The 19,822-nt window shown below is 44.6% G+C and overlaps 2 protein-coding genes across 2 annotated transcripts; both read right to left on the reverse strand.

Annotated features, from left to right (window-relative positions):
- Positions 1-528: 528 nt before the first annotated feature.
- Positions 529-1,900, reverse strand: BT62DRAFT_992018 (uncharacterized protein; the record flags this gene model as incomplete). Its single annotated transcript, XM_043190318.1, has 3 exons — positions 529-614; positions 788-805; positions 1,066-1,900. 3 exons carry the CDS (start codon positions 1,898-1,900, stop codon positions 529-531), a joined length of 939 nt encoding a protein of 312 aa, XP_043043479.1.
- A 2,445-nt stretch (positions 1,901-4,345) lies between these two features.
- On the reverse strand, positions 4,346-10,708 carry BT62DRAFT_963532 (uncharacterized protein). The gene is made up of 11 exons (XM_043188691.1): positions 10,210-10,708; positions 10,101-10,157; positions 10,010-10,045; positions 9,161-9,958; positions 8,540-9,109; positions 7,330-8,489; positions 7,201-7,273; positions 6,739-7,150; positions 5,426-6,677; positions 5,296-5,370; positions 4,346-5,242 (listed from the first exon to the last, which is right to left on the reverse strand). The coding sequence occupies exons 1-11, from the start codon at positions 10,348-10,350 to the stop codon at positions 4,789-4,791; spliced, it is 5,028 nt and encodes a 1,675-aa protein (XP_043043480.1). The 5' UTR covers positions 10,351-10,708; the 3' UTR covers positions 4,346-4,788.
- Between the last annotated feature and the right edge of the window lie 9,114 nt (positions 10,709-19,822).

Below are 19,822 nucleotides of genomic sequence, written 5' to 3' on the forward strand. Positions count from 1 at the left end.
CGAAGTAATACGAAATGTATTTAAGTAGAACGTTTCTCTCTCGAGAGGCCAATTCTAGTTCTCTGTTACATTACTCTGCTCTCTACTTACAACAGTAAGTATTGACATAGGCCATGACCACCTTTTCTTGTGCTTCATGGATATCTGGCTTTGCCTGTCTCTCCACAGTCGCGCTGGTGTTTCCCAGACTGGGATCGGCGCAAGCCTGCTGAAATATGTTCCACTCGGCATGAGCGAGAATCTTGGCAGCCTGACGTTTCTTGAGTAGTGACTTCCTTCGTTGGTCTTTCTGTTCATCCTTTAGCCCTTGTCCGACAATTGCAGTTGCCGAGTGTGTTTTTTTTATTATCGTCTACCCAGACTATGACTCGAACTTTTCCGTGGCTTACAAACGCTCCGCTTTGTTTCATTTTGTCTACTCGGAATCAAGGCCATACCAGTTAGACGGTAATCAGCGGCGTCTCGACGAAATAAGAATTTCTCTCTTGCATTGTCGGCATTTACTCAATCAGTTCTTATAGCGGATCCTTAATCAATGGCGCAAACCATGACGTTGTTCTTCCCCATCACAAATCCGCGTATCTCCTTGGGCCACCGCGTTTGATCGACGTTTTCTGTACAAAACGTGGCATTCAGATCCAGGCATAGCCACGGAGTTTGACACGGATCTATTATCTCTCTGTCGGGCTCAACGGAGAGTCAGGGGCCTCTTCGTGGTGCGTCGGCGGCAGTAGTATTTGTTTCTCTGATCCAACCAGTCGCGTACTGCCTCTGTAGATTCACATACTGTATTCACGAAGTAATGCTACACTATAAATTTAGAATTAAGTTCTACTTGGCGTCCAGGTATAGTAATACTATACGATAGCTATAATAATAATAATAATAAAGAGGGCGTTATATGGAGTACCGCATCACTTTGCAATTATCTAATTGAAGGCTAGTCCGGAGGAATAAATAAGATAAAATAGACCACACATAATATCTGTAGACACAAATTAGTCAGGTCGCATGTCGTGTCGAGGCGCCGCAAGAAACTCACCATGGGATTAAATAATCAGTTACGTTCCAGGTACGCATCCTCATCCTGGAATTCGGTGACACGGTGGCCTACATGGCTATCCCCAGCATCGTGATGGCGGTGGCTCTCGATATAGACCTCCTCGTTCGTAAATTCAGTTATGTCTTTGCCATGACCGTGGCCATGGGGTGGCACGACATACGCCTCTTCGTCCAAGAACTCAGTAATAAGATTGCTCTTATGACCGTGGTGGCTTTCGACATACACTTCCTCATTCGTAAACTCGGTTATGTCTTTGCCATGTCCATGGCCATGGGGTGGCGCGACATACGCCTCTTCGTCCAAGAACTCAGTAATAAGATTGCTCTTATGACCGTGGTGGCTTTCGACATACACTTCCTCATTCGTAAACTCGGTTATGTCTTTGCCATGACCGTGGCCATGGGGTGGCATGACATACGCCTCTTCATCCACGAACTCAGTAATAAGATTGCTCTTATGACCGTGGTCGCTTTCGGCATACACTTCCTCGTCCGTAAACTCAGTTATGTCTTTGCCATGACCGTGGCCATGGGGTGGCGCGACATATGCCTCTTCGTCCAAGAACTGTGTGAGACGGTGAGGCCGGCCCTGAGCATACACCTCCTCGTCTAGGAACTGCGTAATGTCCTTGCTTCCCTGGTCATCATCGTGATGATGGTGGTGGTGATGTATGACTTCGATAATCTCTGCCGACAGGTTAGAGCGGCCCCGTAAACCGGTAATGAAAGGAGGGATCTTACCTATGGGAGCAGCGAGAGCCGTGGAAGGAGCGGTTTGGAAGTCGCTGAGAATGGGAAGAACGACAAAGACGAGAGAAAAGATCTGCGCAGCGTGCATTATGATAGAAGTAATGAAGAATTAGAATTAGAAGTAGATCGTTAAGAAGGTGAATTGTGAAGATGAAAGCATTGCACACCTCCCCTTTAATACTTCTGGACATCAATTTCCCCAAGTCGAAAACAAAGGACTGTTCACATAGCCCCACCGCAAAATCTGTGCGGATCACGTTTCAACGCGCCGTTGATCACCTTTTGTCTCGTTGGCACCCTGTCGGAACGCTTAGTGATGCACTTGGGTAATCAAGAATACATATGCGCGCTCGTTCTGAGGGGAGATCTGCGACAGATAAGGAAATAAGCGCGCAGGGAGGCACCGTCCCTCACAATGGGCTATGACCAACTTCTGCATAGCCCACGGATGGTTCCCCGCCTTCACATCCGAAGATATCGAGATAGCCCACGGAAGTCTGGACCCTTTATCGATGAGGTGGTGACGCGTGACCATGAAACACCGAAAGGGTTTTAGATGGATTTTGACCCCAGAGGAGCTAACTGATGCGTAGGGCGAGTCGGAGAGCTTTCCACATGTAGGCACTCGCTCCGAGTTTACAGTGCTTTCTGTGGCATGGGAGGTGGTGCAATGGTAGGAGTGTGATGACTCGTTTCAAATTCATTCTCCGGAAACTCCGTTTCAAAAATTTTCTGAAGCATCCGCAGACACCGCGGACAAAGACGACATCGCGACAATCTGCGGATCCGACAATGACTCGCATTGTAATCATCGTGTTTTGAGTGATTCGCAGGGCTGACTTTGTTTTGAGGAAGGAAACTAGCATGAGTTGAACTGGTTTTATACTTTGTTCAAAGGTTGAGTGGGGGGGAGGGGGAACCTGTGTGCATCATATCAGGAAAAACCTTGTAGGTTTGCCATGCTTCTTCTAGGTTGAGTCCAACCTCATCATATTATCATTAGATATTAGGGGTGCCCATGCCTTCACCCAATTTTAGAGCACATCCTTCCAATTTATGATAGACTTCATTTCTGCATTCAATGCAAAATTTGGCTCTACAGATGACCTTTCATTGTGGTGGTCACTGAAGGTTTTCTGAGAGAAGACTACTGAAGTTAATCTTGAGCATGGTCACAGTTGAAGCTGGAGAGGTGGTTGTTTAGTGAATTGACAAGCTCTGTGACAAGGCTGTATAAGTCTGAATGTGAGTGTATAAGCAATGTTTCACTTGCTGCATAATCATGAAGAGGGTAGACAAGAGAAAGGTAGTGGCAACAAGTTGATGTTCCGGTATTTTGGTTTGCTTAGATCCTCGGAAGCAAAGCCACGAGTCGCACCACGAGGCAAAGGCCGCCGTTATCGATGAGAAATGGCCATCGATAGGAGAAACCATTGAAAAACTTGAAAAAATTTCCTGCAAATTTGAAAAGATAATTGACATAAAGGGGGTTCCTATTGGAGGATCATCTTATAAATGAGTGTACCTTGACTTAGCAAAGCCATATGTCATCCCAAACTTTTACCTCCTCCTCCATGCTTGCTCCACAGAATGCGGGACCATCCAATGTCTCGGCAACCCAAAAGAGAGTCCGACTTTCTAATGCTGGAATCAGGATACTGATAGGTGAGGCCACCAACTGTTTCACAGTTGATTCAGTGCTCACCTTGATAACCGGGGATGTGTAGATTTCTTTTACAATGTCTCTCGTAATCCGAGCTATGAACAGCAACAGGCCCTACTCGCAAAGATACAAGTATATTCTAGACAAAGTAAAAAATATTTCTGATAGCTATTGACTTGTTGATCAGCTCTTTGAACCAACCTATGATCTCAAACTTCTTCTGGCTTGGTTCAAGCGAAGGAGAGCCATCGAACGCAAACGATCTGCAAGCACCTCGGGCACAGGCATGTCGCTGAAAAAGAGTTCATCCGGCCTCGCTCTCACGCAAATCATTGCTTCGATCTACAGACCCTAACAGGGCACCAGTGCTAAACCCAGAACAGATCAGGCACCTTACGACGCTCTTCAACGACAACAAAAATCCGACCCTGCAGGTTTTACAGACGTGGGCGACTCTTCTCAAAGTCAGACCCTCTGTCATAACACAGTGGATCGACGAGAGGAACAGGCCTCCCTCCCCTGCACCTACCGTTTCACCGGAACCAAACTTTCAGAATTCTACATTTATTATATCCAGGTGCTCGACGTCCGTATCATCGCCTGTCGTCGCCGAATCGCTGCAATCGCCAGCTCGTCCTATTCTTTCGCCCATCTCGCCTCCCACATTGCCCTCTCCAGTCTCTCCCCCATCTTCCGCAATCACGGTATGTTTAAAAAAAATGTTTTTTTTTTTACATAAAAAACGGATCAAGCTTGTCAGAACTGAGGCGACGCTTGACAGATACCGGTAGACGCATACAGGCGGGACATCTTGCGCACGTTTGCCGAGTTGGACGCTGCTCGGCACGCTGAACCACCGACAGGTCCAATCACGAGAGAAAGGCTTAACGAGCTCTTTGCGCCTCATGAAAAGAATATGAAGAGGTTTATGCAGATGGTCGAGAGTGGGGAATTGAGACATCAAGGATACACTCCGGGTACTTTATATTCTGCCCCTTTTGTCTTTGCTGAACACCTACTTTGTCTAGCAATGGCGAGACGTTGATCTGAAACTCGCATTATTCAAGACACCTTCCTCGCTTTATTATCGTATTGCTATTGCTATTGCCATTGTATTACTGTATGCTTTGTTATGTTCCTTTTACTGTAAAATGAGCTAGTTGACCACCTCCCTCATACTCCAAAGCAATGCACCACCACCAGCAATTGCTAAATGAAACTGTTTATAGCATTCCAATGATAGCATCAGCTTGTAGCGTAGATATGCAGAGATGTACATGTAGAAACCAATAACGATAAGAGGTACTGATGGCTCAGACGCGCCACTCCTTGAAATAGTCATAGTCCCGCTTGACAAAGGCAAGCATGTAGTCGGCAACAGTACCGCCCTCATCATCCTCCTCATCCTCCTCCTGCCCTTCCTCGGGCTGCGGTTCAAGATCAACCTGCGAACTCTCCCTATTGTCGACATCCCGTGTCACCTCCCCCTCACCGAAATCCGCCTCGTCCGCTCCGACGATAGCAACTTCCTCCCGCGTAGCAACAGCCGCAGCATGCGCATCCTCCTGATCATCAAACTCCTCCAGGGCATTCGTCAAAGCCTTCTCGTCATTAAAAATCGTCCGCCAGTCAAACCCTCCCTTCTGTATCACAAGGTCATCAAGTGATCGCTTTTGGTTAGCTTTTCGCAGCATCGCCTCCTCGACAGTGTATTGTGAAACAAATCGGTAAATGTGAACATCTCGCATCTGGCCAATTCGATGGGCTCTACGGTCATTAATTAGTAACCACAGAACTAACAACAACAAAGAAGTACAGACCGATCTTCGCATTGACGATCCATCTGAGGGTTGAAATCACTATCGTAGAAGACGACGGTATCCGCACCGGTGAGACTTAATAGCGATGACGTGAGCAAAACGACTGGTAGTTATTATCGACAACACTTACTTGATGCCAACACCGCCGGATCGAGACGAGGCAATAAAGCAGAAGACCCGGGAATCAGCATTGAAGCGTTCCGTAATGTACTGCCGATCCTCTATTTTCGTGGCCCCGTCCAGACGTAGATAGAGGTACCCATGAAAGTTGAGAAAGATCTCGAGAATGTCCAAGATGCGGGTCATCTGAGTGAATATGAGCACGCGATGGCCACCAGCCTTCTTTTCCCGTAATAGAAGATTTAGCTGCTGGAGCTTGCCGCAGTCATACTGGAGGAGCAACGGATCAGGGAATGCGATCTGTAGTTTGGCGCTGGACTTGTGGAGCACCGCGTCGAAGTCCCGAGGAATTTGATTGATCGACAATGAAGGGAAGGCTAAGCGGGGAATATCAAGGGCAACCACAGCAGGCGTCGCGAAGGCGAAATGATCAATGATACTGGCCATTTCGTCTGAACGCTCAGTGTAGGTCTTGACCATCCTGTGCGTCGTGATCACAGTATCAAGATACGCTGTTTGGTCAATACAAGGAAGGGGCAGGATGGGCTTGTTGATGCTCCCTACATACGCGATCATCTCGCGGCTAGCGATAGGGTACATCTGGATTCGGTGGCGATTCACATATGCCACTTGCGTCCAATGTGCGATCTTGTCAGCCCGAGTCTTCCAAGCTGTGTATGCACGAAACCCATCAATGCTGCGCACGTCCTTAGGAGGCGGCTCTCCAGGCAGTTCATAGATAAACGGCAGGCGGGATGTCGCGTCCAAGTTCTGTACCTCCATGGCACCAAATTCCGAAGTGTTCTGCTGACCAATGAACCTAAGTCCCAGGAAATCAAGGTTCACAGACTCCTCTTCCTCGGCTAGTAAGTGCCGGCGGATAAGAAGCTCCTTGATCTCAAAACCAGCGACAGCCGACCGCGTCATTGCGAACGAGGTTACGATGGGGCGAACTTCGAAAAGATCTGGATGATTGCAGACTTTGCGGAGCTGCATGAGGATGTTGGCAATTTTTTGATAAACGCCAGACTGGAGAGCATCTTGAGTGTGGGCTCTTGACATGAACTCGTCGTACAGATATCGCTGGCGTTTCGACAGTGGACATAACATCAGATGCTCAAACTTGGTAGGAAGCTCCTTCTCAACATCCCGCTTCAGCCTGCGCAAGAGGTACGGGCGTAGAACCGTGTGCAGCTTGGAGACACGCTGCATCGTCTCGTCATCGTGAGCATTCCCCATCTCTATCGCCTTTTCCAACGGGTCTAAACGGAACATATCGTTATAACGACGCTTGCAGAGGAACAGACAACAAACTGCACTCACTAGAGAACCAATCTCCAAACTCTTTCAGGTTCGCAAAGTTCGATCCCGACATTAGGAACTGCAACAGCGCCCATAATTCAGTCAGATTGTTCTGGAGTGGAGTTCCGGTTAGGAGGAGACGACGAAAGGACCGAAACATCAACAAGATGTTCCATCTTTGTGACCTAAAATTCTTGATCATATGTGCCTCGTCCAGAATCATGTAGTACCAAGCTCTCCGTTTGAATATATGGGCGTCTCGACTCGCCAGGGTGTATGACGTTATGCAAACGTTGAAATGATATTTGTCATTCCATCCTTGACGAAGCTCTTTGCGACGTTTGGTCGTACCATGGTAGCCGAGGACCCGGAAACCAGGAAGGAATTTCTTGAACTCCATTTCCCAATTCAGAAGAACGCTAGTAGGAACAATCTAGACGTCATGTTAGTAATTTACAGAGGTACCAACGAATCGTCCCTTACGATGAGATGAGGACCCCATATCCCACGGTCGCAAGCAAGATGTGCCAACAATGATATCGTCTGGATGGTTTTTCTGAACGGAAAGAACTGTTACCTTAGTATTCAACCGCATCACATAAAAGTACGAACCCAAGGCCCATCTCATCTGCAAGGATCCCATTAAGGTTGTTGCGATGGAGAGTCGTTAACCATTCCAACCCTGTTTGCTGATACGGGCGTAATACACCACGAAGAAGCAATGGAGGTTTGATCGGTGCATCGGCATCCCACTCGACCGGAGCTACCGCAAAAGGCTTCAGATACTCCGGAATTATGGGCAATTTTGGCAATTCTTGTTCTTCTTCCTCCGGTTCATCCCGTGGTGCAGCGTGCGGTTCCGTGCCGTTGACTCCCGCGTCCGTGTTCGTCTCACAAGGACACGTTTCATCGCTGATGGCGTTAGCGAACGGATCCGCTCCATTAACCTCCATTTTCTCATCCAACGCGGACTGTGGTGAGACTTCATCAAGTGTATCGATCGTGCCTTCTACTTGAGTTTCACAAGAGGGTAGATCTATCGCCGGGGCAGCGCTTTGAACCTCTGCCGGTCGCGCGTCCTCTGAGGCAGTAAGAGGTTGAGCCGAGGCGTGTCTCTCGTATTGCCGGGGAGACGCTTCAACGGATAACGACGATGGAACCGTTTCAGCATAGTCTGACGGCGCTACAGAATCATCCATGGATGGCGCCTCGCTGGCTTGCACACTGAGTAATGATGGAAGCGAAGGCGACCCAAGTGGATACGATGATGACGTTAGTGTTGCAGGGGGACTGGATTCTGGTAGTATGAGCAAGTCTTCGAGCGTGAGCATCAGAGACTCGTCGTTTACGGCGTCATCAAGCGCAACAGAATCTTTCGAAGGCAAAACTGAAGTTAATGACGTCGGAGATACCTCTATACTCTGAGAGGTTGGTGTATCTTGATTTCCCCCAAGCAGAGCAGTCGTTTCACCGTCCACATCATCGTCTCCTTCCTCACCACTATCTGACTGGTCTTGTTCGGGCTCCTCTTCACCGCTCTCACCACCGTCTTCGTCTTCTGCCTCGCCATCACCCTCACTATCGTCCGAATCACTACCCTCAGAACCCCAAATCCTGAGTCCATCGCTCGATGTGCTACGCGAGCGACGGGCAAGACTGCTTTGCTGTGTCTCCAACAACAGCCCAGATTGATCTAGAATAGCATCGAGATGTTCATGACCTCGTTTTAGTTCTTCTGCCTCGCGTTCCACCTGCTCTTGACGACGGATGTGCTAGAATAAGAATTAGCAGCAGAGAGATGGCAGAAGTCGGATATACATACCAACACAATTTTACCCCATGCAGACGTCACCTCCTTGATGGTCTGCTTCGCCAAGACTCTTAATCGCTTCTCCTCCTGTGCGCGTTTCTTGTCCCGTTTAGCGTGCTGCCCTTCCCAGTATGTTTCCACCTTGGAGGCAATCTGAGAAGCAATCTGTGCGCCCACAGGCCGCTTGATCTCTGCTTGACCCAACGCTATGATCTGCTCGATGCAACAGTCCCACACATCCTTAGTCGTTCGCTCGGGGCCTTGGGGTGTTTCTAAGTCTTCAGCGATATCGCCCTCTTCCTCGGCTCTGTAAAACCATCGGCCCTCTTCCTTCAGTTTGGACGCCCGCTCCAAAATTTCCGCGTCGTGTCGTATTGATCCTTGCAGAACACGAGTAGAGACATCCTTATGATCCATCGTCGTATATGAGGACAAGAAGGCAGAGATCGAAGACCCATGTTTTGGAGGTGGCGGGAGCTGGTTGGGATTAGAATATGATGGCGGAGGACGGCGGACAATGAGTTTGACGCGTTTGATATTGGAATAAGGAGAAGGTGGTGGTGCTGGTGGTGGTGCTGTCACCTACAATAAACACCTTAGCTAGAAGTAAACTCGAAGGTAGATAGAACAAACCCGATGCGCTGCAGCACGAGCAGGTAATGCTCGGCCGCCTCTTGTAGAGATCGTAGCCGGGGACTTACCGGTCAAGCTCTCTGCGACCGATTCCTCTCTAGGCCGTTTCCTGACTGAAACTCCATTGGACAAAGCGTTTAGGCACTTTCCGGACAAAGGGACGACCTCTGAACCTGAGCCACCTAGGAATTGCTTTCGTGGTGTTGACGAGGGTTCCATAGCGTTATGCCAACGTCCGATGACAGAAACTGGTTCAGGTGCAGACGGACCTATTTCTGGAGGAGCATCTGCGGCAACAGCAACAGCAACCGCAGAGGTAGTATCTTGCGACCGAAGACGCCTCCCGGTCGTAGGCGCTAATTCCCCACTTGATGTGCCTCCGACGTGCTTTCTTGTTGAAATGCTCGTATGACGCCATCCTACAACAGATGGTCCCTCGGTAATTTCAGACGGCCCAAACTTTGCTTTTTTCCTGCTCTTGTTAATTGAAGGTGATATGAAATCCATCTCAACATCCGCCATCGAATGGAGATCCTTTGGGGGGACATTTCTTCCAGTGGGAGCAGGTGCAGAGACCGTAGACATGGACGCCTTTTCTTTCCCTTTCCCTTTCACTGGAGACGGTCTCGCAGTCGACAGAATGTCCCATATTGTAGTGCTGTTCGCTTTTCCTTTACCCTTCTCGACGGAATCTCGAGACACGTATGTAGGAGCCGTGACGACTTGCCGTCGTTCGCTCCGAGTTCGTCGACCCGAGGATGGACCCGCAGTGTTAAGAAGGTCAAACTGAGCCTTGTACTGTGACATACTGTTAGCATCCAAGCGTTTTCAAGATACAGAGCTACGTACATCGTTGATGACGCCTGTCTGCTCTGCCTTTGCTTCCTAAACATGAAGGGGTCAATGCTACTGACACGCACATCGTAAACAGACTGCTCGCCTTGGGGTCATATCCAAGCATCAGAGTAAATGTTTCCATATGAAATGCTTCTCGGACCTATTAGACGTCAGAAAGAATGCCAGAGTAGTCGGTGGCGAGGCCGACGCACCAGAGTGTCGTGTCTGTCGTAGATACTCTCCAGCTGTCTCTGCCTCTCCTCAACTAGAGCCTCGCGCCTCGCCTCGACTGCTTCTTGCGCATCATTCTGCATGGTCTGATTTCGTCCCCTCTTCAGTGAAGTAGGTGCCATTTTCCGATATCCTATATTGTGTTGCCTTCTCCACGCGCAATTCCTGAACAATTGGGGCGGGCTCACAGACTGAGACCCATGTAAAATTATAAAGATATCCGGGCCCTAAGACGACATGAACGAGGATCCCGGTCGATAGACGAGGCCACAAGGCAACGGTGAATGCACTGCTGAGAAATAGGCACAAAGCTCGATATCGCTGGATTCTGGACGGTTCAAAGAGATTTTCGCACGAAAATAAAGGGTTTGGAGAGTTTTTTACGCTTCCCAACACAAGGAAGAGCCTTTGTGGATGAGCGCTGGTGCTGGGAGAGAAATAGGAACTGTCGGGCATTTTTTGGGATTGTTTGCGAGAAACAAATACCGCTTCGCGCCGAGTCGCGACGCGCACCTCATTATTTAAATAAATTGCCACATTTCCGAGCAAATGTAAAATATATACTGGTAACCAACAATGTTACGTTATGGATAATCGAGCAAAAATGACTTTACGACATTTTCGTGGCCTCAATGGCTGAGCCATACCGCACGTAAGGCTCAAACGTGGCGTACACCTGATTGAAAATTTCATTACTATTTACCTTCAAGCTTCAAGAACTGGTACCAGTTCGCGCCGTGCTCAATGCACACCTAGATCCGAAAAGGAGCTGCAGTATGTTTGTTGGATCGATTTAGGAGATACGGAACTGCAATGAAGAATATCATATAAGGGTGCGACGTCTTCCAGCTCCAGTCCCGTGCAGGTATTTAGGGACACAGATGACTAAGGAAATCACTGCGGATGTTAGCTATGACACGCGGGTCCACCGTTCCATTGTCTTAACTTTTGGGCGGAATACGAGGTAGGAGCAATCCTGCCATACCAAAAATTAATAAAACGAACACAAAGAATGGCTTAGGGTATCCCAGATTCATCTCGAGCAAGGATGGCAAGAGAGATGATATGGATCGAGATATTAAAAGTGGGTACTAGCTGGCGCGCCACGATCTAAAGAATTTTACCTGCCAGTTCGAGTAATGCCCGTTAATAGGCGCTGCCTCGAAGGACAGCTGCATGCCATATCCATAAACGAAAGAAAGACGTCTAGAATCTCGGACGACGTGGTCGTCGATATGAAAGAGGCAGGGCCGGGCTGAGAGGGCAACAAACCCAGGCCAAGGCATGCCGTTTGTTCCGTTCTAAATGAACCTTATGTACAAGGACACCCACGCTAGTCAGCAGCATATATAAAGCTTTCGACCCATGGAAAAGTCTCGGCTCCGATTCTACATTCGCGGAATTTGAACACCACGAGCCATGAGAGAACAAACATTGCATGAGGTTTAGCTCGATGTAAGGAACTGGTCACAGGCAAGTCAGGGGTCTAGTATTCATGTAAACTCTTGTCAGCACAGTTGGCATAAAAATAATATACCATAGCATGAGGGTGTTCGCTTTCCGATTGTGCTTCCCTTTTTGATCCAGTCTATTCGTCTTGGCGTCGACACCAGGACACAAGACTGCGCACACGACTCCGTGCCAAGGGCTTCTGGGTGGTACTATCAAGTAGCTATATCACATATAAGAATCAGAACTCACCGACTCTGAATTGCCCGAGAAGTACGCATCGAGCACACTGATCATCACTCATATAATACTCCTCTCCACTTCGATCTCATTCTCCGCCAACAGCCCCTCCAAATCCAAGTTGCGCTGGGAGAAAAGAATTGATCAGATCCAACCAGGTTCTGAAGTCTTTCAGGACAAGCAGGCCACACCAGATCCCATGGTCGAAGCTAAACAAGTCCCATGACATCCATTTTGGTCCCCTCTGTATCAAGACTTTCCCAGTTGTTTACAGCCAAAATCACACACAAGCGACAAGAGTTCTCAGCCTGATGGAGATAATCGAGGTATTGCACAAGGATCATCGGTGCACTCCTCGCCATCCCAGACAGGCCGCTTAAATATCTTAATAACTTTGACCAAATGTGGATGGAATGGAGTACGGCCGCACACCTCCAAGTGATGCATATCCAGGAATACATCGTATGCCGCCCTGACATCCAGGATATCGCAAACGATATCAGACGAAATGAGGAGGCTTTCTAGGTCTGTGGGTCTGACAAGTAGGATAGAAGTCATCTTTCAGGCTCTGAAAGGATCGGACTGCTTCTGGAAGGCGTTCCACAGGAAGGGATAAATAGTCAAGATACCAAGCATACACATACATGCTGCATATAAGGGGTCCACACATGCCCAGTCGAGTAATAGAGTCCATTCCCTGCTCTCAGAGATATATTATGGAATACTGCGATTTCTTAGGTGGAAAGAGCTGACGACTAGACTCTCAAGGAACGAACAATGACCCGAAACGCCTTTCGAGCATCTTTGGTTTTGTTTTCGGTCATAAAGAGTCAAGAAAGCGTAAATTCTGTGAGAGACAGAATGACTCTCAAGCGCATAGAGATGGATGGGTGATCCCGGTGTCGATTATACATAGAGAACAACCGCAAAATCTTGCAGCTGAAATCACAGCAGTGCTAAATCCTACCCCAGGCGAGGCGAGGATAAGGGTGACGGCGGTGGCTCATTACGATTGAGATCCCAGTAAACCACCGTGGCAATGGAGCCAACAATCCAAGAGAGGGCAAGTCGTAGCGGAATCGGGAATAGCACCAGCGCGGCAAAAAAGACAGCCTGGGCGATGTGCATGAGCACCGGAAGCAATCCCACGATTACATGGAACCCCATGTGTCGACATTGTTGAACATGGCTCCGCTCGCGAGGTGATCCAGAAGGCAGGGTTACGTAGTAGTGGAGCCAGTGCTAGAGCTGTCGTCAAGCTCAGGACCAGGCTGGTGGACCAAAGCCCCTTCAACCACACGTTGCCAGTGGAAGACATAAAGATGGAAGAAGGATCGTACGGAAACGCAACGACTGTGTCAATTGCAGCACCACTAGCAAGAGCGCGTTGAATAGCCACTAGCTCAAGAAAAAGAATGGACGCCGCGATTTGAATGTAGTCTGGAGAAAGACTCTGGGATGCCTGAGTGACAAAGGATCCATCTTTACAATGGTTAGTGTACAATTCAATCGTTGCGGGAAATATGTCAACGTTGTGCCCTGGAATCCTCAAATCGATCGTCGCTATCACGTGAATATCACCTGACGTCACTACGCTGCCTTTCTGGGAAGCTGTGCAGGTCGGGGTATCCTTTGATTTCAACCTTCACCTCAACAAAACAATCTTCATAAACAATGTCTTACAGTGGTGTATGTCCTGCTCAGTAGGTGTCAGGATGCATACTGATTCCAATAGTATGGAGCACCTCCCTCTCCTGAAGGTCCATACAATAGATAGCAAGCCATCTCCAGGTGGAGGATATGCTTGTGGTGGAGGATTTTCCCTGCTGCCAGGACCGCAAGAACCCTCTCCTGGTGCTAATCCTCAGTGCATAACTTCAGCCAGAATTTATGAAAAGAAACTGATCTTCACTTGCAGACTTTGGAACTGATTTAGCACTGTTGACACTGATAGATCAGGTGCTATCACCATTGCTGAATTAGATGCATCTCTCAGCCAGTTTAATGGGATTTCAAAGATTGACATGATGCATTAGTGCTCATGTTGAATGGTGATTAGACTCATATGTCAACATCAAAGCTACAGACTGCAGGATTGTGTTTGACAGTTCTCTAGCTTTTGATTTTGATACTATAAAGCTCTTGATGTTGATGTTCATATGTCCATGGCTCTTAACAATCCCCTGTCAAGTCACCTTATCACTGCTTTCTAGGATACTGATCATAGTGGAACTATCAGATTTAATAAAGTAAGATTAGTCTCTCAGTGCTTATCAGAAGCCTGATTCTCATGTTAATGTTAGTTTGCTGGACTTTGGAAGTACATCAAGGTAAGGCATATTATCATCTTTCTCATAGGTTTGTGTTCACATACACTCTCATCAGAACTGACAAAATGTCTTCCAACACTTTGACTGTGGTTGATCAGAGTCTATTGATGAAAATGAGCTTCAAGATGCTTTGGCACAGTTTGGATGTGTCATTTCATTTCTTTCTTCATTTCTATCTAAGGCTTGCCTTCAGTTACTGACTGTCTCTACTGCTTCTCAACTTAGTCCAGTGGAAGTATAGTGAGTAAATTAGATATGAGGATGTTACAGAAAGCTCTGACAGACATGTTGGAAAAAGAAATACATGCATTCCAAAGAAAATGCATTCATGCATATGAATGTGACACATTTGTGACAGATGCATTCAGTGCATTAACCTAAGTTTAACTGCATAATTGTGTGTATCCCTCATACTTCTGGCTTAGTGAAAGGCATTTGATACTGTTCTGTTACTGCTAGGATTCTCATAAAAATTGTCTATTTAAACAAGAACACCTTCTATATTTTGACAACAGTAGTCTAAGATTTCTTTTTCTGAGCATGCTTGGCTGGTTGCTTAGTTGGTTTTTTATTATCATCCTGTAGTGAATTCTCCAGTGTCAGGCTCTGATACTGCCTTACACTTTCTAAATATCACCTGAGGCTAAGGTACAGATTCACATGCTTGTTAGACCTCTATTAAACACTCACAAATGTCTAACACTGCTTCTGTCAGGGTCCAATTCTAGATTCTGGGTCTGGGTCTGGTTTTGGTATAAGAGTATAATGAGAATGATGAGGTAGACAATAAGGATTTTGTAGATAGAGATGAAGGATTGTGGCTGGTAGATATAGTCTGCCATTATAGCAAGAGTATTTGCACCAGGTAGTCAGAGAGTTTAGCAGATGTATTGAACCTTAGCTCAAGACTGGGGTATATCAGTGTGTATTACTGTCTTAAATACTGTCTAAAGAACTTCATGCTCTACAGGTGACTATTGTCTGCTTTTCATGCCCTCTGCTTATTGTCTGGGATAATAATGACTGTGCCCTTGCTTTTATTTGTTATTGTTGCTCTGCTATATCATTGCTATGGTGAGTTTTCCATATGCCACAGTTTCTATTATATTCAAGACATGGAGTAGTGATAGTTACTGCATTGTTTTTTGTCATCTTATTGTGCATTGATGAATAAGGCATAGCCATGATGTTGTCATGTCTTTATCATCTTTTGTAAGGTTGGTCTGGGGTCAGAATTGGTAAGCATCTGCTTACTAAACATTGGCAGGTCATGATTTAGAGGCAAAAATCATGACAATGCTCTTTTCTTTATATTATCTTCTTCTCTTGCTCAGAATCACTCCTGCTGTTTATTTTCATCAAAATCTGATTCAGGCTTCTCAATGTTAATGATTATAAGAATAATATATAATTGTAAAGCAGTTCAAGCTCACCTCAAGTTCATATTTTGTCTCTTCTCTCACATCTTTACCATTTTCTCCTCCAAATTTCCAAGAATACCAGTTATCTTAATGCACTCTGATCTCAAGGTCCCATTGGCAATTTTTTGCAATACCAGCTTTCTCTGATGTATCAAATATTCTGTCCTCAATATCCACAGAAGGAATTTTTGAATATTCATCAGTAGTGAGTCTAATATAATAAACCAGCTATTTCTATACACTTCAAAGAACAAAGATTTTCACATTTTTGTCTTTATTGTTGGCTATTGGACAATTCTCTTAACTTAAAAACATATCATAATGTTGATGGGCAACTAGGAGAATGCATGCATGATATTATACTACTATCCAACAATTACAAATATCTGACACTGCTTCTGCTGAGGTCCACTTCTGTGTGTTGTTGTTAATATTGAAGGATGATAAGGATGATAAGATAAGTGATGATAAGGGGGATGAGTTCAGAAGACTGATAGATTATGTCTGCCAGATTAGCAGTGGTAACTGCATCTGATAGTCAATGAGTTTAGTAGATATATTAAATCTTAGCTTGAGACTGAAGTACATTGCTGCATACTACTATCTTAAATACCTGTCTGAAAGCTCTTTATCCTACAGGTGACTATTGTCCCATTCTCATGTTTCATTCTTATTGTTTTAATAATAATAACTGTGCTGATGCCTTTAGGTGTCATTGTCATCCTGTATTATCATTGCTACAGTGAGTTTTCTGTGTGTCACAGCATCTATTGTGAGAAGGGCATGGGATATCATCTGTCATCATGCTGCTTATAGCTGGTTATTGTATGGTAATGAATAAGGCACAGCTATGATATCATCATAGTATTGTCATTCATAGTTCTGCATAGTTACTGCAGGGTTTCCCTATGGCTAAGATCATGCTGTAGTCAGGATTGGTCAGTTTTTAATAAGCATTAGCTTACTAATTATTGATAGATCACAATTAGAGGTAAAAATTGTGACATTATCCTCTCTTCAAGGCAATCATTCTTGATTGCTTAGAGAAGCCCTGAAAAGAGGGCCTGAGCTTCATTCCATCTCTTAATCTCTACAGAGATATCTCTTGTTTAGTCTAAAGAGTATTTCTGTTTAGTAAAGGTCTCTGCTTTTATTTTGTCAATGTCCCTCTATATACAAATTTTTGCCTTTGAACAGCTGCTGCTATCCTGACATAGTCTATTTTGTCATACATTGATCATCTTAATAGTGTGAAGTTGATAGCTGTGAGAGAATTTTGTGCAGCATGATACTCTGCTATGAGTTTCTTAGCATGGAGGAGGTCTTTCTTAGCATACCAACAGTTTTCTTTGCTGCTATATCCTTTGAAATGGACCAAAAACTATTGTTTTTAGTAATGAATTTTATTATCAAGAATTGCATCAATTATATATTCATCTTCATCATCAACTGCCATAGGTTTCAGTGATGGTGGTGCCTATTGGTTAGAAAACTTTGCCAGTTGGAATAGCTTGAGTAGATTTTTGTTGAAGACTGGATGAATTTTTTATGTCTTTGGAATGGTTAATTTATATACTCTATTGTCTACTTTCTTTATAATCTTGAAGGGGCCTTCATACTTGTCATTCAACTTCTTTATTGTTCTATTAGTTTTCAGGTTTTTCATGTCTAACATGACTTGATCACCTATCTTATACTCCTTTGCTGGCAACTTCTTGTTGTACTGCTTTTTCATTGAATCAGCAGCTTTATTAAGTACTCATTCTGCTTTATCATAGATTTCCTTCATGTTAGCAGCAAAGTCTTTTGCTCAGAGTACTTAGCTATCTCTTTATAGGGGGTTTATCCCAGTGTTTGGGTGTGTGCCAGTATTCATGAAGAATGGGCTGAAGCCTGTAGCTGAATTTTCTTAGTTATTATAGGCAAATCCTGCTAATGGCAATCACTCTGTCCAGTCATCTTGTCAGTGGTTGATGAATATCCTTAGATACTTCTCAGTTTCTTGATTGACCCTTTCTGTCTGTCCATCTATCTGAAGGTGATACACTATGAATAGGTTTCCTGTGATTCCAAGTAATCTATACAGTTCTTTTATAAACTGCAAGATGAACTGCAGGTCATGGTCTGAGATGATCTTATCTGAGAGTCTGTAATGCATATATATGTGATCCTGAAAAAGATGCACTCAGCCTTCTACATTTAAGTTTGTGTTTATTGCAAAGGGAATCAGCTTCTTAGAGAACTGATTGATTACTGCTGGAATAGCATTATGCCCTTTGAACTCTGAGAATGGCCCTATTATGTCTACTAAGATCACCTCACCTTCCACTTGTTGCTCAGGATTTTATTGAGATGTAAAGATGCTGCCTACCTCTGGATGTTTGTTTTTACTTATTGGCAGATTTTGCATCCTCTAACCTAGGTCTCTACTGACTGTTTGAAGTTTGGCCACTAGTAATGATATGTAACCAATTCTTGGGTCTTCATGATTCCTGAGTGTCCTGATGTTAGATGATCATAGCATATGGCAATGATTTCTCCATGCAACTTTTTGTTAGCAGAGATGTACAATTGATTATAGAAGTATGGTACCCCCTCTTCAAGGATTCACTCTTCTCCCTTATTATTGAGCATCAATTGCACTGTCTCTTCTGTCAACTTTCTCTCTCATCAGACCCTTTTTAAGATCTCTGAGGCTATTGAGAAGACTATAGCATTCACATAGAACAGCTCTAGTTTGAATACTATAGTTTCTTTGTTATTATTTTCTCTCTAGTCATGGTCTGCCCATTGACTAAGCAGGTTTGCCTTCTTGTTTGCCATTCTTGGCTTATGATAAAGGCTGAAATAGTACTCAGCTAACTTGGTTATCCAGCATGCTTATCACCAATTTAACTTCTAGGGTTTTTTGAAGTACTGAAGGTTTTGATGATCTATTCAGATTTCAAAATCATATTTTATGCTCATTAAATAGTGACATCATTCATCCAGGGTCATTATTATAGTCAGCAACTCTTTATCATAGATTTGTAGTTGTATTCTATAGTGAAGAGTGCTTTGGACAAATATGTGATTGGCTTCTACTGCCTACTCTGCTCTTGACTGAGAATGGCTCTTAGAGCTCTCTCAGATGCATCTGCCTCTATCTTGAACTTTCTGTCATTGATAGAGATAGCTAGAATGAGATTGGAGCAGATTCAGTGTTTGATTTCTTAGAATGCCTGTTCTTGTGGGTCCTTCCATTTTCACTCTGTATTTCCAGTGAACTTAGTCAAGGGTAAAGCCACTTTGCTGTAGCCTTTAATGAAATATCAATAGAAGTTTGTGAACCCCAAGAAGAATTGTAATTCTCTCTTTTTAGTCAGTGTAGGCTATTCTTATATGTCTGCTGTTTTTACTGAGTCTGTTTGCAATCTTCCTTTGGCAATGATTAAACTGAGGTATTTGGTTTTCAGGGTCTCAAACTTGCACTTTTCTGATTTCAGATAGAGCTTGTTTTCTTATAAAATTTGCAACACCTATCATATAATTTTGTGATGCTTCTATAGCATTTTTAAAAGGATCATTATATTATTCAGATAAATAATGACCTTTCTCCTGGTTATAAGATCTTAAAATACATTATTCATCATTATCTGAAAGATGGCAGGCAAGTTGGTGAGTCTGAAGAATATTACCAACAGTTTGAACAATCTTTGATTGGTTTGAAACACTGTTTTTCACTCATCTCCTTCTTTGATCCTGATATTATTATACCTCTACCATATGTTTGGCTTAGTGAAGTACTTGGTCTCTAACAGCTTGTCTATGAGTTCAGATATTAATGAGAGTGAGTACCAGTTTTTAATAGTCAAATAATTCAGCTTCTAATAATCTTATACTGGTCTTAGTTTTCATCTTTCTTTTTGATGAAGAAAAATGGCAAAGCCATTGGAGACTTGGATATCTGGATTCTTTCACTAGACAGATTCTCATCAAGAAGCTTATCTAATTCTTTCTGTTCTATTCATTCAAGAGAGTATATCTTGCAGTTTAGATTAGTGTTAGCCTCTATTATGATTTATTTATTTATTTTATCTTATCTAATCTTATTGACAGTGCCTATCTAGACTCTAGTGCTTGTTTTATCACATGAGCACAATATAATAGATTAT

Source organism: Guyanagaster necrorhizus (genome assembly GCF_019112545.1).
Source record: "Guyanagaster necrorhizus MCA 3950 unplaced genomic scaffold BT62scaffold_5, whole genome shotgun sequence".
In the NCBI taxonomy this organism is placed as follows: Eukaryota; Fungi; Basidiomycota; class Agaricomycetes; order Agaricales; family Physalacriaceae; genus Guyanagaster; species Guyanagaster necrorhizus.